This window comes from Salminus brasiliensis, chromosome 18 (assembly GCF_030463535.1).
Source record: "Salminus brasiliensis chromosome 18, fSalBra1.hap2, whole genome shotgun sequence".
Taxonomy (NCBI): Eukaryota; Metazoa; Chordata; class Actinopteri; order Characiformes; family Bryconidae; genus Salminus; species Salminus brasiliensis.
In genome coordinates, this window is record NC_132895.1 from 14,864,634 (window position 1) to 14,886,578 (window position 21,945).

General features: G+C 41.2%; 2 protein-coding genes across 2 annotated transcripts in view; both read right to left on the reverse strand.

The window, feature by feature from the left end:
- Window positions 1-10,961, reverse strand: part of rb1 (retinoblastoma 1) — a 30,922-nt gene extending 19,961 nt beyond the window's left edge. Inside the window, exons 1-14 of the mRNA XM_072662722.1 lie at window positions 10,673-10,961; window positions 9,048-9,168; window positions 8,809-8,912; window positions 7,416-7,550; window positions 5,669-5,707; window positions 4,701-4,750; window positions 4,313-4,423; window positions 3,975-4,111; window positions 2,712-2,789; window positions 1,528-1,637; window positions 1,332-1,409; window positions 756-843; window positions 241-357; window positions 86-142 (exon numbers count right to left, since the gene is read on the reverse strand). Of these exons, the coding sequence (XP_072518823.1) occupies window positions 86-142; window positions 241-357; window positions 756-843; window positions 1,332-1,409; window positions 1,528-1,637; window positions 2,712-2,789; window positions 3,975-4,111; window positions 4,313-4,423; window positions 4,701-4,750; window positions 5,669-5,707; window positions 7,416-7,550; window positions 8,809-8,912; window positions 9,048-9,168; window positions 10,673-10,764 (1,317 nt within the window). The 5' untranslated portion in view covers window positions 10,765-10,961. The remainder of the gene's footprint in view (window positions 1-85; window positions 143-240; window positions 358-755; window positions 844-1,331; window positions 1,410-1,527; window positions 1,638-2,711; window positions 2,790-3,974; window positions 4,112-4,312; window positions 4,424-4,700; window positions 4,751-5,668; window positions 5,708-7,415; window positions 7,551-8,808; window positions 8,913-9,047; window positions 9,169-10,672) is intronic.
- Window positions 10,962-12,009: 1,048 nt separating this feature from the next.
- Window positions 12,010-21,180, reverse strand: dlat (dihydrolipoamide S-acetyltransferase (E2 component of pyruvate dehydrogenase complex)). The gene is made up of 14 exons (XM_072662242.1): window positions 20,777-21,180; window positions 19,039-19,140; window positions 18,827-18,951; window positions 18,560-18,716; window positions 18,297-18,423; window positions 17,885-18,060; window positions 16,354-16,507; window positions 16,183-16,250; window positions 15,943-16,053; window positions 15,728-15,835; window positions 15,487-15,605; window positions 15,191-15,353; window positions 14,859-14,995; window positions 12,010-13,486 (listed from the first exon to the last, which is right to left on the reverse strand). Exons 1-14 carry the CDS (start codon window positions 21,008-21,010, stop codon window positions 13,357-13,359), a joined length of 1,911 nt encoding a protein of 636 aa, XP_072518343.1. The 5' UTR covers window positions 21,011-21,180; the 3' UTR covers window positions 12,010-13,356.
- Window positions 21,181-21,945: the final 765 nt, after the last annotated feature.

Genomic DNA, 21,945 nt, shown 5'->3' on the forward strand with positions numbered 1-21,945 from the left:
ACAACATTTACACAGCATTCAAAAAGAAAGTTGTAGGAAATGAAAGTATCCGTAAATTAATGCATTTGAAAACATTACTACTCACTGATTTAAGCATCGACTCCATAACCTTGTAGTAAAGCTGGACACAAAGAGTAAACCTCTGCAGATCACAAAACAACAATGTAAGCTTTTTCTTTTCTTTTTTCTTTTTTAATTTCAAATCCTAAATTGCAGATGATCTAGAGATTCCTTTGGTACCTTTTTGCCCAGGCCTTCACAGCGCTGGCCAACAGCTTCAGCAAACTTCTGGCTGAAGATTGGACACAGCTGTTCAACCCGCTTAGTGATCTCTTCTGATGGGTCCACAGTGCAGTTCTGTAAAGAACATAGTAATGGGATTTAGTTAACATCTTAAATACTATAGAACCACCACTATCCACTTGTACTTAATAATAACTCTGCACTGTTTTACATGCAATTCCTGAACAATAGTCGTTAGGATGGGCATGACTTTTTTTTTTGTTATAATTCCCAAAACATTTCATAATTTCAGAAAAGTAACCAAATTATTTTACTTTAAATCAAAGAAGAAATACCCAATAATGCATTAGGATATCACAAATTGTCAACCTAGAAACATGAGCTCCCAGTAGTGTAATACGGATAATGCAATTGCAGTTTAGGACATTACTAGGCATTATTATATTATTATGAAATGATTACAATGGTAAGTGCTACAGAATATGGGGCATAACGTTTGGTCAAAAGTGTACCTTGAAGTAAACAATGAGATTGCCAGAAGGCTGGTCACTGGCTGAGGTAAGTTCACCCCTCAGCTGCTGTATTGAGTTCATAGCAGCTCTGGGGGGGAAAAAAAAGAAAAAAAAAAAAAAAAGAAAGTATAATTTAACAAGAAACAAAAGCAGTGGGACAGAAATAGTGGTCATCACAAGAGTACATAAAGATAATAATAACAACAATAAATTAAATTAAATGCTGTTTACTGTATTACAACCAAGACAGATAGAGAAGCAAGCGGTATGTAGGGAGTTGTCATATGCTATATGTACACAGTTATCCTGTTTCACACACATGAGAAGACCTTGTAAGAATTAAACCTCACTTCAGTTCCGCCATTCAAGAGCCACAAAATACTGGGTAGGCCCACACACCAACTCATCATTGGCAAATACCATAACCAAATAACTGACACCAAATATGCCTTCATACAGTGTTAACCTGAGCTTAAGCTAATCATTTAGTAGTGTCATTGTTCAATAAATACAACTTTTCAAGCAAAGGAATTGTTCTCTCTACTATTTTACATGGCTATCATCCAGTTCCCCTACCGGATTGGGGTTTGTGGTGGAATGAGAACACCCTCTTCCCCAGACTGATCCTTCCTGGGGGTCATCTCCACTTTCGCACTAGAATGGCACCATCATGTTTAACATGTTAATAAATACATATATACTGTACAGTAAAAGGACCAAGATCATGATTTTAATGTGTTTTGCAGAAACTAAACAGACTATTAATACATACACTTCCACTTTGCCTGGGCAGAGCGTCTCATCATCAACTAAAAATAGTCTTGCATCAAAGTCCTTGTTTTTATGGTAGAGTTCTTCATACTTATTGGATAAAGTTTCTACCTATAAGGGGGGAAAAAGTGTCTTTGTTAAAACACTGGTGAAGGGTTGCAACATACATTTTGTGGAAATTACGTGATTTACACACAAACGCATTCTGTTGAGTCAGCTTCAACACTGTCAATTCTTGTGAAAAGTTCATAAAATTATGAAGGTTATTAAAAGTCCCTCTAAGCCCTTACAGTTGCCACGCAACTGATAATACAGGCATATTCAGCTTACACAAATTCCTATCAGCAGGTGTAGCCATTCTAAAGGTGAGCTCAAAGCAAATATTAACTTCAGGTCATTGTCATCACCACACATAATCAGGCCTTAAATGTATTCCTCAGGGAAACAGAAGCTTATGGCAGTTTAATAGGCAAAAGAAACCTCTATGCAATGTTAGCTCTAGATAAACCTGGCAGGACAGCAACTTTTAGCATCTGTTAAAGCTCATTATTTGGTTAACCCAAGACTAACTGAATTGAAAAAGGAAATGAAAGCACAGTTACAAAGCAAGAACACCATTTCCTTTCTCTGTTCCTCAAGAAGGAATGAGCAGAATTCACCAGCCAACTAAACATGAGAACTACACAGAGAAGGGATCATTGTAAAGGTTGAGCAACAATACTACGGAATAACAGAAACAGCGGTTTATGACCTTTTTAACATGCTACTCCTACACTATGTGGTGTGATTCAAAAAACACTACATGGACAAATGTATTGAGACGCCTGCTTATTTATTCTTTGTTTTTTCTACTAGATTTTGGAGCAGTTTTTGTTAATGAGAGCACCACCCCACGTTGGGTGGTGGTGATCCTTTATACCGCTGTCCCACACCTTGGCCAATAGGGTCATGTTTATCTGATCCGGAGAGTCCTATTCTATTGCAGATAATTCTCTACAGGGACTAGACAAGCTGTGTTCGCTCACATCTGCATCAGCAATTTAGAGCAACTTCTCAAAGGCATTCATTATAAGAGGTGTCCACAAACATTTGGACATATAGTGTATTTGCAATAGGGCAACCAGCACTGTTTAAATAATAAAAAAAAGTAGGAAAACAATTAAACAGAACCACAAAAGCCCTTACTGCAATAAGCTCTTGTGATCCTGACATGCCCAAGGAGTCCAGGAAGGCACAGAAACTGCTTTGGTACACATGTTTCACCTGCAAGAAATGACAACAAACTTTGATTGGTTTGTGAATAATTAAAGTGAACGCAAGCAGGGTTCCAATTACAACAGTTGCCCACCCACCAGACAGCTGCCCACCCACCAGACAGCTGCCCACCCACCAGACAGCTGCCCACCCACCAGACTGATCGCCAAGCTTCCCTGCCACCGGTGTCAGACTAGTTGCCCAGCATCTGCCTACAGACTATGTTAAAGTTTACATGAACATCATCTGTCTGCCACCATTAATACTATTACCACCATTACCACAACTCATTACTTGCATTACTCAGCATACCCAAGTTTAAATTGAAAGATTTCCTGTCTGAAACAAACATATACACACACACACACACACACACACACACACACACACACACACACACACACACACACACACACACACACATCAATACATAGTAAAACTATTAAAAATATGTACAGAAATACAACACAAAAATATGAAACTAACATCAAAACACTTATTTTATTTACATGTCTTTTGGGAACACAGAACAAATATAATGCTGACACTATAAAATACAAGATTCGCAGCTTGTTTGAAGCACATACTAGAATTATTTACAAATAATTTGAGTGCTTGGCCAGATTTGCAACTGTATATTGATGTGGAAGAAAGTGAACATGCAATACCCTCCACCTATTTTACACTCCAAGAACCTGTAAGGCTTCCTCAATATTGTAACAAGCTATCATATATATATATATATATGAGAATAATAGTTTTATACAGCTTATAGTACTTCACAGTGAGCCTTAGTGGAACAGTTTTTTGTTTCTTTTTAATCAAATTAACATGAATTATCACCTACTTCAAGTAAAATTGACTTTTTGCAAAGGGTATTCCTTTAAACGTATTACGATAAGCCTAGACTGCAAGCAAAGGTTCTGCTAATGTTACATATTGAATGAAAAAGAAAAGAAAAAAGGGTCACTAGGTACATCTCAAATTATCTTTAGATATACTGCAACATTAACAGGAATTTGCTAACAATATGGAAAAAACTAATAAAAATAATATTTATGATTTATCATTTTTTTTTTGCTCCTGCAATTGCTGCTGCAGGGAGTGACTTCTCTTCTGGGATTAATAAAGTTTACTATTTATGTAGCACTGCACACCAAGTTATCTACATAGCATGCGTATGGATTTTCTGACCTCATCCATGCTGCAGTCGCTCTCCTTACAGAGTGTCTCAAGCAACTGTGCATCCACCTCAGGTGGCCGAGGCTTGGCTTTGTTACGCCTAGAGGTCCGAGTCGGAGGGCTCTGGGCTGTGGTGCTCATTGCTGACTCTGATGATGAGGAGGGAGGATGTTATGATTGAAGTCTCAAACACAGCAAACACGTGCATACATGGCTGTTGCTGGAAGAGTCAATAACATTGTACCGAAAGCAATGGAACAGTTTTCCAGCACAAAGTTTTCCAGTGTTTTATGCTTAGATTAAAACCTGATACACGGGTATCAGACCTGACACACAATCACTTCACTCACTGTAGAGAGGTTGGAGCAGAGTAGACGGGCAGCGCTTGGTGCAGAACTCCAGAACACACAAAAGTATCTGGAAGGATATCACCAGGTCATCCTCCATCTGCAGAGCACTTCCTGCATAATCAAGTAAGCATGGCAAAGACAAACATAAGATTAGAGTGTGGACTGACTGACCATGGGACACATCCTCTGGAAATCTGAAGTGGGGGGAAACGTGCAAATGCAGGCTTTCAGCAGAACTTAACCAGTAAAAACAAAGTTTCATATTACTTATAAATAACATGTCTTTCATTTTGTGAAAATTAATACAAGACTTTAACACGCGTGCACCAAGGCAATGCTATGGACATGGCTAACGTTGTTAACACTACTGACTAACAATATGACCCACCTTTGGCCAAGAGGAACATGATCCAGCTACTGCGTAAAAGCTCCTGCCTCCTGGGTGAAGAGACAAATCATAAAAACAGGCATCTGAGCTTAAAGAAGTCCAAGAAATGTATTTTTCTTGGACGACCAATTGTGCTTTCTCAGGTTCCTGCCACTGATGGCAAAGCAGCATGTTTCGGGATTTGAACTTGCGACCCCTGTTAGACTAAGCCACACAGAGCCCAGAAGAAGGAGCTTAAACTGGGGCTAAGCTAAAAGTTAACGTTGCATTACCAGCTTTTCTCATCGTCTCCCCATCGTCTGCTCCCTCGAAAACAAACTGGACAACCAAACACTGATACCAAACTGGAGTTAAACATGCATGAGAAGGGTTATGAAGTTATGGCTTATTGTTTTTACTGGTAAGACTCAAGAAAGCCATACCTAGGGAAGCGACTGGTGTTGCAAAGCTAAAAGCTAACCTGGCTACAATCTCCTGAGAATGCTAACACCACATTGCGCTGAGTGGACACTACAATAGGACAGAAATATTATCCTGTGACATTTTTGTCACAGTACTAAAAGTTTTTAAGCAATGTGCCCACTCACTGCCCACTCTATTAGACACTCCTATCTAGCTGGTCCACCTTGTAGATGTAAAGTCAGAGACAGAAGCTCATCTCTTGCTGCACAGTTTGCGTTGGCCATCCTCTGGACACTGCTAAGGTGTTAAAGAACTTCAGCAGCACTGCTGTGTGTGATCTACTCTTACCAGCGCAACACATACTAACACACCATCACATCAGCGCCCAAATAATATGTGCTTAGACCATTGAAGAGCAGTATGCAGAGAAACCAGTGGACTACAGTCTGTAGTTCTAGAATTTAAAATACTCAACAAATGCATTCTTTGGTACTTCTGAGGCTTGGTGAGGTGGTTTATAGCAAATAATATTGTAAAATGCAATATTATTAAAGTATTGTACTTACTTGACTTCATTAGGCACAGAATAGATATTATTACATGTTCTGGAGAAAAAACAAAGAATTTCATATTAGTCATTGTGTTGGTGCTCCACAGAACAAGCTTTTTGCATGCGATTTTCAGTAGACCAGTATCTAAAACAAATAATTTAAAGACCTAGACATACTGCCGTCCCTCTTAATTTTACTGACTGAATGCACAAAATGACCCAAGCATAACAGACAGCGCATATTGTGCAGATGATATATCTGCTGTAAGCACAATTCCTATCCCCACTGAGCTAAGCCCTTTAATGCTTGCTCTCTAGATCATAAAGCATGGAGGAACCCTGCCGCTTGACCACAGGCTTCTCTAAAACCCCTGCTACTGTAGCTGTTTGATCACTGACCCACCTGATTCCCACTGCTACTCAACTAATCCAGAAAACAGACTTGAACTGAGGCCAGCTGGCCTGCCGAAGGAAGTTGGCCAGACAATTCAAAGAGAGCTGGGTGTAGTGGGAATGCTGTTGCCACCTTGAGGTGGAAAAAGGTCAACATCATAGTGGAAAGTAATGAAAAAAAGGGAAAGACACCAGCTGGTTTTTGTGACGGATCTAAAAAATGGCTGTGTGTATCTGCAGACAATGGTGGAGAAAAAGGAACAACTAGAAGAAACAAATGTTTGATAAAAACAACTCCTAAAACTCTGAAGTAGTGAAAGCTCCCTGCTGGCAAAATCCCTTCAAGCTGACTAACCAAACCCAATCCAAATACTGGATCACCTTAGTATTCTTTGACCATCAGATCAGTCCTCTACTGAGCTCCACACTGATGTTTTACTGGATGTTAAGGTCACTAGAGTCCTAATGGCTGGGGTCAACAAGCTGTTTTAAACTGTATTCCAGTGCATGGTATTAAATTACTGTACTTTAACTTGCACGTCAGCTTTGGGCCAACATATTAGCTCATGGCTAGAGTGTTAGATGGACACCAGAAAACAGCACTTTTGTACGTTTATGATGCATCAGCACCAACCACCAAACCACAACATGTACATGGCATGTTTTTTCCCCCTATTTGTGATTCAAAGTGCAATAATGTGTGTGCAGAACAAATGACTGGCAAATAGGTCTGCAAGCACAGTGAGCAATATAACCTGTATGAGGTGCAGAATTATTACCCATTTCCAACACCACAATTTTCACATCACAACAGCAGTCATTTGAAGTTCTGAGAAGGGAAATTTAGAAACACTCATGTGTTGCGTGCATGCATAACCACAACTAACAGACAGTCTTCTGATGAATGCATTGAGCTACTTTAAGTTGTACCTACTGCTGACACAGATTAATGCAAATGCACAGTCCCCTTCTAGTCCCTGTAGAGAAGTACTGCCAACAGAATAGGTCTTTCAGGAGCAGATAAACATAAACCTATTGGCACCACGCCTAATGCCAGGCTTGGGCTAGACTAAACTACACCCATAATATACTTCTTAGAAATTCCTCCAGCACTATGTTTGCAGTATGCAGTTATTTTATTGCTTTATTTATTTATGTATTATTATTACAATATTTACATGTATAAACATTAACGAAGAGTGTCATAATCTTTCCCCCAAAATAATTTAGTTAGGGGTTTAGGGTAAACATTAACAATAAGGATATGCAGTCTCTTGGACATCTGGTGTCTCATCAGTGTATACGCATTGTGAAGGTAATGGCCCCATTAGCCACTGCAATTTCATCAACAATCACAGAGAAAGCCTTACTTCACAAATCGTTGATAGAGGGCCAGCAACACGTCATATTTCTTCTCTAGCTTCATGACAGTGGAGTTCACTTTAGGGCTTATGGTGTCCATGTTCTCATCCATTTTTCTCACTAGGTCACAGAACTGCTTCACACTACAAAAAGACAGCAAAATAAACAATCAGCTGAATATAAGACAGACTCAAACAAGACACTCCTAGATCATACTAGCTGTTATTTCAAAGAACAATAATTACTTGATACAGCAGCCAACAACAGATCTCACACAGGCAACAATGTTTTAAAAAGCCATTTAGAGTGAATTAAGGTTCAGCTAGCTTAGATTCAGACACACTTGTTGGCCCATTCCCATGAACTTTAACATAGATTTTCTTTACAATACCAGCCATAGTAAAAATCCTAAACATCTGCAATCCACACACACTCTTTACAGAGCCATCGCTAAAGTAGACACATTTAAATCTTTTATACTATACATATTTTATAACAGGAAAAGAACTGAGGCTGTAAAACATGACTATTGATATTGACTACTGATATGGTTTCACATTTTCAGAACTGACACAGAAGGCCTGTTTACACCTGGCACTAACATGTGTTTTTGGTGATTGAACAACATTCAGAATTCAGTCACTTGTCCACAGGGTATGATCGGATCACACAGTTGGGGTGACCAGAGACGATCTTGTCCACATAAGTGAAAACATGTTTTCTGTGATCGGATTCAGTCAGGGATGCATTAATACAAGTAATAATTACTGTGGATCTTTACTGCTCTAGCTCCTGCGCGCACACGCGCTCTGTGTGTGTGTGTGTGTGTCCTTGTGCTTCCCAGTAGATGAGAGGAGTATTACAGAGTTTGATGCCTTGCAGTTTAAAAGGCCATCATTACTCTACCCTGCACAGCAGGACCGTTTTGATGACTTCTCTTTCTTTTCTCTCTCAACACAGGAAAGTAAAATCAGCTCTCATCTGGTCACACTGGGGATGCCTTTTAATGACAAGAATCTGGTCAAAGTATATCCAGATGCAAAACACCTGTCAATTTCAGGTGTTAACAGGCCCATATGGTAAAAATACTCAATAATCACAATATTGATATAGTTCAATAGTGCAATACACAATATTTATCATAATACATGTAATCACAAGCTAAAAACATCAGTAGCAACAGATTCTTACTAACTACTATTCAGGCCTTAATGAACAGATTGATTTTTGTTTTTGCTCATCAAATTAAACCAGTCTAATCACAACCTGCAGCACTAACAGTACCCTCAATATGCTTAGAAAAGCATCACAAAAAAAAAAAAATTATCACAATGCAATAAAATATCATCATATTGCACAGCTCTACCAACCAGAAGCACACTTGTAATGTCAATACTTCACCTCAGACCAACAGCTTTCTGTAGTTCTGTAATCGTAAAGCTGACGTCTCCCATGTCTACAGCAGAAATGAACAGGCAGGCTCCCCACAGCGGCCTGTTGGAATCCTGCAGCAAACAAACAAGGAGTCACACGCAGACAAACACACACAGTGTACATGATATAGATGTGCTAATGGTGTTAAGCCACACAGGACTTGATTATAGGCATTCATGACTTTCAGAAAGCAGATAAAAACCTACATTCATTTTCTCTGCCGACTTTGCCACAGACATCCAAATGGCCCATGCACGCTCACACACCAAGTTGGTCACCGAAAGATCCTTGCAAAGGGTTACGAAGTCGGAATCCTTCTCTGTGTGCCTGACAGAAAGAAAAATATACCAATACGGTAATGTTAGTGTGTGAACGGTCATCCTCCTGACAGTGTGAGTTCAGCAGGACATCAAACAAATTAGGACACTCAATTGTAGTAGGACTGTGCGTTGTTACTACTATCAAAGTCAAACTGTACATGTACTAAATACGAATGTGAGGACTAATGTGTCACTGACACTGCAGGTAATGCTGTATTCATAATATCAAATGTAGCAGGAAAAATAAATGGCATAATTTCAGTAAAAAGAGTTCAGTTATAAGCATTTTATAATAGTCTGTTCCTCCATTTTTACATACAGATAGTGACAAGTACTTGTATATGATGAAGATACTGATCCAGTGTTCAGGCAAGCAGAAGGCTATTGACATAGACAAGCACACACACTCAGTAAACACACACACACTCAGTAAACACACACACACTAGTGAGCACACAAACACAGTGATATAGTGCTAGGCACCCATTGCTGTGGCACCCCAGGACCAGAGAAGGTTAAGGGGCTTGCTTAGGAGCCTAACAGTGGCAGCTTTGCAAACCCATGTATGGAACCCACTACCCTGTGATCAGCAACTGGTGCTCCAACCACTGCCCACAGAGTGACACAGCACACCATCAATCACTTCAATAGCACGTGATCAATCACAATATAAGCTTACTTATTTGGCCATGGTAGGACAACCTCAAAACTGCCATCTTTCATGTAAGAGGTTTTTCGTTAGTTGATGCCATTACTCAGTGCTGTCACACAATTGGCTCTAATCTCACACATTTCTCTTCCCGAACAATGTCCAGATTAACTTAGACCAGTTTAAGCTTCATACAGCTCCAGGTTTCACTGGTTAGCACATTCTGAATCTCACACCAAATAAATTGCAGAGTTGCTGGTCTGAGCAGAGAGGGGGGCAATGCAAGTGCAATCTCTGGGGCAGTAGTCTGACTGGGGGGGGGGGGGGGGTAGATTCAGAACATGAAGGCTTCAGAAGGTCCAGACTGTGTTTAATCAGTGAAACCTGGACCTACAGAAAACTCTGCAGACACCATCACTGCCCTCCTTAACCTCACCTCAAATAATCTGTAAAAGCTGGAAGCACAGAGCCTGAGTTTAATCCGTAAAATCAGGAGCAGTAGGAAACTTTATGTAGTCAAATTGATCCGGAGGTAGTTAGCTAGCTAAGTAAGGGAACGAGGGGTCGTCAGAAATACTTGGGAAATGGGCAACTGCCTGAGTCTTCCGGCCAATGCAGCGGAGTTGGCAGCCCTGCTAGTACCTGATGTTGTGAAGACGCTGAAAACAACAAAACAAACTTAGCCAGCTAGCTAACTCACTGTGTGTGTGTGTGTGTGTGTGTGTGTTAGCAGACCCGGCTAACTGGCTAGTTAGCCCAACTAAACACCCAGAAGAAGAGGACAGCGGGCGCTCAGACACCTAACGATGGATTATTTAGTCTGGGAACACTGTCAGGTGGGGAAGAGCAGCAGAACTCTTACTTTTCCGGGCTGATCACGGAGTTCTGCTTGGTGTCCGGAGAGGAGCTCTTCTTGCTGTTCGGGGTCCCGGAGCTGCGCTTTTTGGGAGGCATCGCTATTGAAAACACTTGCTAATCGCCAGGGGAGCTCGTTAAGGTAAAAGTTCGTGGAATGCAGCTGAGCGTGGGCCAGATCTCACGGAAGAGTGTAATAAAAACGTTAAGACATGGAGTGTGCTGTATGACCAGGAACCTCCCCTCGACCACCTCCAACAATCCAGTGTTGATCCCACAGCCTCAAACCGCGGGAAAACTCCTCAGTACAACATCCTGTCGCAAAGACGTCATTTCCGCCGAGAGGGCAGCGTTCCAAAACGTGTAAGCTCCTACAGCTGACCGCGGTTTTTCCGAGACTGGACACTGGACACCCAGTGATGGATAAAACACATAGACCCTGTAGTTGAGTGGGGGGGAAAGATAAATTATAATTTATTATTATAAAATATGGCCAAAGTCCTCTGCTTCTATTTTGACTTTAAAGTATACAAGTTCTGAACGTATAGCTATTTTATATGTTGAATGTATGTATATATCAAATGTAAAATCATAGTGAGTTATTATTAAATATTTATATGTATATAGTTATGGTGTTATAGCATTTTAATGAAGAATAGTGTGACCACGGGCATAAACCTCAATCATTTGTTCTGATTAGCAATTCCATTAAAGAAGCACAATCCTGTATTCTGATTGGTTAGCTTAATCCTGCAATCTGGTTATTTAGCTGAATCCTGTGTTCTGATTGACTACTTTGAGTCCTTTTCCCGAATGGTTTGGTGAATCCTCTAATCCGATTGGCTGACAGGGTCCCTTATAAATCCTGCAAACTGATTGGCTTTTTTGCACTTTGTTTGCCTCCTGATCCTGTTAAAAAGCTGACTCCTGAAAGCCACTAGGAGACCCCAATCCAGCTTCTCCCGTTGTGCTTCCACTGATCCAGAGGTGGAGTCGGATAAGATCCATCCCATATAAATTCATATTTGTAAATATATTAACTTGGATCCAAGTTGCCACCTTGTGTGTTTGTGCACAGTCTCTTGGTTTAGGCTTTTATTATTATTTATTTATTTACTAAATGCACTAACTCAGGTGTATGAGTAATAGTATTAGAAAAATGCATCTATTTTATATTTGTTTTACAAACGTATTGTTCTGTTGTTCATTAGAATTGAGTTCTTGCACTACTTTTCATCATCGACATATGTTTCACCAATCATATTTAGAGTGATAGCGTCAACACATGGGTACAAAGACACACATTCTTAATATTAGTGCAAAAAACAGCAACTGCACACAAACTTGACCTTGGAAAAGTGAAAACATTACATAAAGGGGTTTATTACTGGTTATAATATCTCATTTAAATATACATATTCAACAAACTCTGGAGTTGCCAGTAATGGAGACTGTGGTGTGATCTTTAGACAAATCATAGACTTGTCCATAGGAATAGCAGTATAAACACAAGAAACCTTATATTCAAAAGGTCCTACCTCCCAGCAAAACTAGCTTTGGGTCTTTTAAAACACATGAGAACTTTTCTTTTCTGTTTATTCTCTCTCTTTTATAATAATAATAATAATAATAATAATAATATAATTATTAATAACAACAACAACATATATCTGACTTCCCTTTAGCTGTAACCATTGATTTGCCAACACTTCCTGGCTATGACCACTATGCCCTGAACCAACCTCTTAGATCATTAATATGCAGACCATAACTTCAGTTCAGCATTTTAGTTCAATTTAGGGAATCTGAATTTGTTTATTTAAGAAGCAGTTTGCCCAGCTCTGCGTGTTTGTGCGTATTCAATACAGAAATATGGATTTGAAAATAGTCATGTTAAAAAAAAAACATTTGTAAGAAATAAGAACACAGAACAAAGGCACCAACGTGCTTTGTCTGGAGTGACAGATGTAATAAATAAACGCCGTTCAGCGTTCAAATAAGGTCATCTTATACAGGGGCGCCACATAGCCCAGAGAGGAAATCACTACATGTATGTACAACTCAGGAAGCATGAAACACCATTTAAGATTTGTAAAAAGGTTGAAGTGTGAAAGAAAACAGGAGCACAGTTGCCTTTAGAAACCTTTACCCAGAAAGAGACATAGAGATGATGATAGGTTCCTTTGGCACTGGAGCGTTTCATTATTGTTTCACTTTTTCTTCCTTAGGAACATATAGCACTTCCTCTCTCTATGCCAAACGGTCTCCCAATGTACCAGGTAAGTGAGGCATAATGGGACCACAGCAAGGGGTAAAAGCTTGGTGAAGGGAACCGGTGAACTTGGACAGTTTTCAACCCCTTGAGAGAAGGACACACAGCTTGGGGTGCTTCTAAAAAGTTCCCTGGCAGAAAACAAAACCCTCGTCCAACAATTCCGTCTACTGCCGCACTCTACAAATTGACCTAGACAGTAACATACTACTCTGGTTGGAGAGATTATTTCAGGCCCTGTTATGTTAACGCTGTATAAATACAGTACCCTTGGGTGCATAAAGTGAAAGATAAGTGTGAAAACGAGAGGGGAGAAAAGAGCCTGGTATAATTTGTATGCATAACGTTTGAAAGAGACCGCCTCCAATCTATCCAAAAGTCCTGGTGTTTTCAGCTGAGGGGCAAGGCCAGCCCCCCGCTCAAAGCAGCATATTCATGGGTTTCTCCAGGAACTTGCGGAACTCTGCCAGCCACTGAGCCCCTACTGCTCCATCCACCACCCGGTGATCACAGCTAAGAGTAACGGACATCACGTTGGCTACATCAAACCTGCGAAGAAAAAAAAGCTTAATTAAAAACAAAGAATGCAGGCCCAGTCAATCCTGAGCTACACGCAAAGCTCTGTGTGAACAGGATAAAAGTTATATGGGGTCCTGGGGTAATACTCTCTTTTATAGTGCGTCCTCAGTGTTTTTATTACCGTGCAGATCAACAAAAGCCTTATTCAGACCGGATTAGTCAGATGGACGTCTAATAAAACATTTTACACGTCTCCTCAGTGATAAAACTCTGCATCCGGACGCAATAATATTATCAGAGGAGGAGTGAGTTCCTAGCTAAAGGTTTTCACCTCACTGTTACTTGACCACATTCATAACAGCTGCATATGAACAGTGAAAGAGATGCTTGCTCTTAATTTAATTCACAATGAAAAGATGCGAAAATTGATGTGATTTTATTTTTTGTATCAGTATTTAGAAAGTGTTTTATACCTTCTGATGGATCTTTGATATGTGTGCGAAGAGACTAAATACAGCAGGTAGCAGTGGCCAAAAACCTTTTTCCAATAAAATTCTGCATCTCTCTGGTAAAACACAGATATATGAATCTGGACATGACTAAAATGATCAGATCCTGGGAGTTTAGTGAGAACAGCCGGTAATCCTGCATGAAATTTTCTCAGAGGACGAGTAAATTTAATCCTGTACAGACAGGGCTAATGTCTGTTTTTCTCTCTCATACTCAAAAGAAAATTGAAGGCTGAATTGCCTACTCTTGCCACTAAGCTCAATGCTGATCTGTTCATTTTTGTCTTATCCAGATTCAAGCATCTGTGATTTTCTAGGCAGACCTCCCTCCGCGCTGTACCACTGCTACACACCATATTTAATGTCTGAATGCACGTATCAAAGATCATCTACATATTTAACACTTTCTGAATCGCACAACAAAAACTTTCAGAAATAGGATATGAAAAGAAAAATAAATTGCTTTTCACAACTGTTGTGAATGTCATCAAGGTGAATCAAACATTCAGGTATGTGTAACACGTTTGTTCAATGGCAACAGAGCTGCAGCAGCATTGGCACCATATCCTGAGTCATGTATGACAAAGTGTCTTTTCTATGCAGACGTCTGAAGAAATTAACAGAGTAGCTTACAGCAAATACATAGAAATAGGGAAGTATAAATTGTGCAATTTCGAATTAATCATTAGCATGGCATCCCTCGCACTAGAGGCTAGAAACACTGTTAACATTTCATCTGCAGCAGAAGAGTATTTATACCTGATTATGTGTGAACATAGACATCTGATCTATCTGGTCATCTGGGATTTCCTCTCGTTTTTTTTTTACAGTTTCATATTATACTTCTGTCTGTTCACAGAATGCTATGGCATAGACAGCAGTGAACCTCTCACCCTCTCTCATTATCTGCAGGCAGCAGCCTCTTTTCTGAGCCCCCCACTGCCAGGATGCAGGCTTGAGGAGGATTGATGATAGCCGAGAAGTTCTTGATGCCATACATGCCCAGATTAGAGACTGTGAAAGTGCCTCCCTGGAAAACAGAACACAAATATGTAACAGACCAACTTTCACATTTTATACTGAGTTGTAAAAATCCTCAGCATCTAGATGTTTGTATGTAACCTCAATGTGTCCTTTCAATGACATACTGGGCAAAAGTCTTGGGTGGTCAGTTACAAAAACCCTAACAAAAAAGCAAAAAAAGCTTAAAAGCTGTGGAACTCACCTGAAATTCATGGGGCTGCAACTTGCCTTCACGTGCCTTAGCAGCCAACATGGCTGTATCGTTGCTTATAGCTGCAAGGCCCTTGATGTGGGCATTGAAGACAATGGGAGTGATCAAACCGTTGGGTGTGCTGACTGCAACACTAACATCTACCACATGATTTCTGTAAGGAACAAGCAAGAACAAAAGTCAATACTAATAATTACAGCAGTGTAGTGAATGTTGTGTGTTATGCTATATTTATTTAAAGGACAAAGCTGCCTTCTGGTGGCCGGAGGCAGAAATGCATCACTCACTGCCGGATGACGGTGTCCATCCAGGAGGAGTTGGCCTCTGGCACCTTTAAACATGCCAATGCTGAGGCTTTGACGATGAAGTCATTGACCGAGAGTTTGATGTTATCTGCTTTTACCTCCTGATCATGGGGTGATACAGAAACAAGAATCTCAAACGCAATCCTCTCACTTTCAGCCAAAATAGCCACACACACATCCTGTGTCTTTTTTCACAGAAAACGGAAGCCATTTACAATCTCACCGCATTCAGTTCTTTTCTGAGGTCCAGAACTTGGTCCATATTGATGTCCACAGACAGGTAGTAGTGAGGAATAGTCTGCTTCGACTGAATCAGCCTCTGGGCAATCACCTTATCAGCACAAAGGAAGGAGAAAAGAGGGAAGAACAGATATCAAATGCCTCCTCTTTGAAGCACTATAAAAAAGTGTTGAGCATGATGTGGTGAAGAAAACTCACTCTACGAATATTGCTGATTGGGATGTCAGTAAAGGTGCCAGTGGGAACTGGAGCCACAGCTGGAGCAGCGGCACGGCTGGGTGTAGGTGCTGCAGGAGCAGCTGCCGGAGACTGGTAGCATGAAAAGCAGGAGGAATGATTACTATACTTTGAAATTATGGTAAAATATTACATTGGGGAAAATGTAATCTTGCCACTTCCAGACAGAAAAGCTTATGCCCTAGAATGCATTTCACTCACAGGAGCAGCCTTTGCTGGAACAAAGTTCTCAATGTCTTTCTTGGTTATCCTGCCGTCTGGTCCGGTGCCTGAGTAGGGAGGTGCAGTTGTCTGAGGTTCATTCTCTTACTTAGTCCGTCAAGAAATCGCCTCTGAAGAGAAACTGTCAAATTTTGAAAACTGAAAACTCACCAGCAACCTGTGCAAGGTCGATGCCCTTCTCAGATGCCAGTTTCTTGGCTAGAGGGCTGGCAAACACTCGTCCCTTTCTAGCAGCAGCAGCGGGAGCAGCAGCAGCTGCAGGGGCCGGGGCCACTGGAGCGGCTGCTGGGGGAGGGGCCGCCACCTTCATTGAAATTCACAGTTGTGAGATTTTGCAGCACATCATGTCAGAAGTACATACTATATGCTAACACTGCACACACAACCCAAAATAACAGCTTTCAATTAAACATTACATTGTCCACATAGGGTTTTTCCACAATGCTGACTACAGTCTAACAGTCTCAGTTTAATTCAGTCACAAGTTCAATAACAAATCCCATTTATACTCTGAATATGATATGTCATCTACTCCAAAAGAACTTGTGTTGGCACACACGTGCTGTAAAAATTAAACATTCCTTCACTACCTCAAGAGTATTGTCTAGACATGCTGCACCACTGAGCTGGAATCTTGGCAACATCTTCAATGTATTTTAGAGAAATAGGAAGTGAGGTTTAAACTGGGTTTAATCTGACAACTGTGTTTTACCAGATGGCACCAGTTAAAAAATACTGGAGACTAGGGATGTCTCGCTGTAAACGTGATTCAGCAATCGACAAAAGGCACACAGAACAGCAGTTAAAGCAGTTTTAGTTCATATGTTAGAAGAAAACTCTTCAATTTTCCATGACATGGAAAATTTTTCATAACCAAGGAGGAGGCTAATGCACACACACACTAAGGAATTAGACTGCAGAGTTGTAAAGGAACTGGGAGCTGAATGGTCAGGAAGGTCAGTCAGACTGGTTTGCTCAATGTTAAACACTTTAAACAGTTTAAAAAAATAATTTACAAAAAAACAAAAGAAATCATTTCAAATGTTACTGCTACTAGGGTTTACTATTGTGTGTTAGCGCATCTCACCCAAGTTGTGGGACTGTATTATTTCTAGAAACATAAAGATTGGAATTGGTCGGTAATCACCATTAAGAGACTCGGATCGGGGGAAAAAATGTAATCAACTGGAAATACAGAATGCCATGCAAATATTTAAACATCAAGGCCAGGTTCAGTTTTAATGAACAGTGAGCTTAGACCTGTGAGGAAAGTTCTTAAAAGCAGAATTTCAGTGGGAAGCTACTCAATTTTTTTCACAACAAACAAATAATGACATCACCCTCCTCTTACAGAGATTGCAGTAACTGTGGCCTTGGCATGATAGAAACCAAAGATACCAAAAATAAAGTCTTACGCCACACTGCTATAATCTCAAAAGTGTTGCAAGCTGGACATGAACAACGGGAACGTACTGCAGTGCCAACACTGCTGCCCTTTTCAGACTATATATCCCTGAAATCTAGGGGAAATCAGAAAGAATGAAACCACCACTTTGGCTTGTCGATGTCAGTCTGAGGATACCTGTTATGACCTCAACTCATCTATACATCCATCACTAACTAGATGGTCTTGCAGAGTCATAAAAATACAAAACAAATGGAAAAAGTAAACAGTTTTTACCGGTGTGGGAGCTGGAGGTGGGGTTGCAGCAACACCTGTCTCCACATAGTCTGCAAATGCTTGAATATCAGACTCTTTCTCTACCATGATACAGAGTGGTGTGCCCAGAGGGACGTCCCTGGTTCCCTCTGAAATCATGATCTTAGCCAGGTAGCCCTCCTCCTGCACTTCAAAACCTGACCAACACACAGGAGCAAAAGCAAAAGCACTTACAGAGCGTGAAAGCATGTCAGTGGAAAACACCCCAAAAAAAGAACAAACACAAATCGTTAGCTTTAACTAGACTCCAATCTCCTGGTCAGACACAGCTATGAGTAAATACGGCACTGTAAAATATTGTTTGTTTAAGATTTTTATTATGTACGATGATGACCAAACAAACAATTAAAGACCTTTATCAATGTTAGCTTACCAATTGTGGCCTTATCTGTCTCGATTTCAGCAAGCAGATCACCCTCATTCAATTTTTCACCCACTTTCTTCTCCCAGCGCTGTACAGTTCCCATCGTCATGGTGGGAGACAGAGCTGGTAGCAGAATCTACAAATTGCAAAGAAATCAAGGCACTTTATTTTAATTAAACTCACAAACCAAATGATACCGACTACAAAGTTTGCTACTTGATGCTACTGGTGCTGTTAAACTTAATGCATCTCCAATGGCCATCACCACTTACCTTCATATGCGGTGGGTAGGAGCTGCCTGGAGCCTGAGGAGGAGAGGGGGCAGCAGCAGGTGCGGCTGGAGGCGGAGGGGCTGCTGCTGCTGCTGCAGGAGCTAAAGTGGCCAGTTTTTCCAGAGTAAAGTCCTTAAATGCGGGGATGAGGTCAGGGCTGAGGTCAAAGATCAATGAAAACATAGATTAAGTAAATGGGAGCAAAAAAAACCTTTAGCTTAGTTTTGACAAACTTCAGCTATCAATTTAATGTAAAAATGAACTCACTTGTCAACAGTAATACAGATGACTCCTCCAATGGGCACATCTCTCGTGCCCTCTGGCACCAAGATCTTTGCCAGATAGCACTCCTCCAGCATCTCAAATCCTACCGTGGCCTTGTCTGTCTCCACCTGAAACGAATACGATATTCTTTACATACAGAAGAGTACTTACGAGCTGATTTGCTTCATTATGAAGACTAAAACATTTTGCTGTACCTCAGCGATCAGGTCACCCTCATTGATTTTATCACCCTCCTTCTTTTCCCACCGAGCGATGGTGCCCGACTGCATTGTGGGAGACAAAGCAGGGAGTTCCACCTGTCCAAAATGGAAAGAGGTTACTCTACAGGTCCTCAGCCAAGACGAAATCCACTGACATCTGCATATCTAATCATGTAATTACTTAACATACACCTGTGAGGAAAATCGGGGCTCATGCATCATCAATTCTAGCTCTGCCCGATCACATAATGCTACCATTGATTGAAGATCTTCTACGAGTCACATAAAGCCATGCCTTCAAATCTTGCCACTAACGCAACTTCACTGGACAGCTGAATACACTTCGAAGGTTAACTTTCAGTTCTGTTACATCAGCAAACAGAGATCTGCACCATGCTGAGTGATGGGGAAGAGGATTTGTTATCCTATCCACCTAGGCGGAGCGAGGTCTCCAGGCCATGGATGGTGATGTCCCGTTGATAGAGCACTGCATTACGCAGCTGCGCCGATCGGAAGCCCTACTGTCCGATAAGTCAGGTTTCATCATCTGCTCAATTATTATATAATACGAGATAGCTACATCATCATGGCAACTGTTGACAATGGTAATAATATGTACACTATATGTATTCTAACGAATGCATTAAGCTACTTTAGCTTAGGTTACACTTATTGCTGACACAGATGAGCATATGTGCACACACTGCTAGTCCAGTCCCTGTAGAGACGTACTGCCAACAGAATAGGACTCTCTGGAGAGGACACATTAACCTACTGGCCCCATGCCTAATGCCAGGCGTGGGCTAGAGGGGTATAAAGTTCCCCAGCACTGAGAACTGTGTTCTCTGAAATGAAGGTTGGTGCTCCGTCCAATATTTTTGGGATGAGCTGGAAAGTTGGGGACGATGAGGTGGGCTGGTTCTCATCAACATTCAGACCTCGTTTACGCTCTTGATGCTGAATGCAATCAAATCCTCACAATCTAACAGAAAGTCCTCCCTGGACAGTAGAGAATACTAGTTACTTCAACAAAAGCAGCATAAACTCTTTTTAATAGGCTTGATTTTGGAAGAAACAAGCAATGAGCAGGTGTCCCAATACTTTTGCCTAGATCGTGTATTTGGCCAGTTTCCCAGACCCGAGGTAAGTCTAAGAGTAGACTAAAAAAGAAAGGTAATTCAACACTGGTGCTGGAACTTAGTTCAAGGCCAGGCCAAATCCATGTCTGAGAAACTGGCCCATTCTCTGCCCAGCCATGGTAAAGAGGTCTAGCGCTCCTACCTCCAAATATGTAGCTATGGACGCAACCACAGACTACAACACATCTATCATGATATAGATGACACAATAAAATCTTACATAGACTGAAAAGAAACGTCTAAAAGCTAAAATGAGCTAGATATCGTTTCAAGGTGACACCGGTCTGAAAGGGATGGCATATGGATGCCCTTAAAGGCGAGGCACATTCTCATACAGCACAGAAATCACAGAGGAGTGGCTCACATTAACGAAGCCGCCATCGCTTTCTCTCAGAGGACACTGATTTGGTCTCTGCTAATGAAAATGTCGATAGAGAGCGCAATCTGGAACATGAGGGCTTATCGCAAGTGCAAAAGCTCGTAGGCGCAACAAGTCAGTTCGGTCCTCCCGGTCCGGCAGCTGCTTCAGCCGGCTGGCTGAGTCCGCTGTAGCTCGCTAACACGGTTAGCCCGGTTAGCTTAGCCGTCCTTACCTTCTGGTGGGGCGGCAGGCTGTAGACCCGGCTGCTCTGACTGAAGGCAGCAGTCTGGTGTTGTAAGACGCGGGTTGAGCCGCTGAGGACGCCACTGTAAGCCCGGGTGGAGCGGCCCAGACTGCGGGTACTGTGCAGCCGTCTGAGGTGACTCGGTGCCGGCGCGGGGCCCGATAGGACAGCGGGCCGGGCGGACCGGACACACGGTCTGACACGCAGCGCTAAACGCAACATTTCGGCCGTTGAAAAAAGAGGCTGGGTCCAGGAGAGGCTAGTCTGCTATCAGAATGCCTGACACCTCATGCAGTGTCCGTGTTTTTGGGCTGAAATGTTGTGGAATGATGCCTCACTTTCCAATGACCTCCCCGCTCCAAAACAGCCCCTTTACGGCGCTCCGCTCCTGACTGTCCTCACTGCTGCAAGCTAGGGTTGCCAGAGACGTAGGGACTCCCCGTTGTATGTGTTCTTTATTGCGGCTAACGCAGCTGACTGTGTGTTTGTCAAAGGGGTTTAAAGTTTTAAGCTAAATTTAAGTTTATTTTAAGTCTTTTTGGGGGTTTACAGTTTTTTGAGTTTGTGTACAGTATGTAAAATAAGAGTTTATATAACCATATAAAATGCTTTGGTCATATGATTTACATACATTGGCTCATCTTTACTCTGAATGGGTTTTGTATCAAATATATTTATTTTTATTCACTTATTTACCTAGATTTATTCATACATTTTTGAGGAAAGGGGTCAGCACTTAATCACACATCTGTTCTGCTGTTTTGGCACCTGAACTGCTTTGAAGTAGACTTAAGGATTCATCTCAGTTTCTACATTTTCTAAATGGATGTAGATCGGTATCGAGAGGTAGCAACATCCTAAAAATGTAGAAAAAAAACTCGTATTTTGAAATAAACAGGTACATTTTCACAGGTTGTACATCGACAATTAAACTCGGGTTTGCATTGACAGCTATTTACCCTCACAGACAAAAAATAATAATATGATCAGAAGTAATATATTGATTATTTTACAGCAAAAGAAAACGGCAGAAACACTTTTTACAATTTCTCCACTTTTACATATGGAGGATTTTTTGGGGAAAATATATGGCAACCCTCAGGTTGGCGCTGTCAGCGGACGTCACAACCTGTCGTAAAACCGTCGCAAGGACGAAG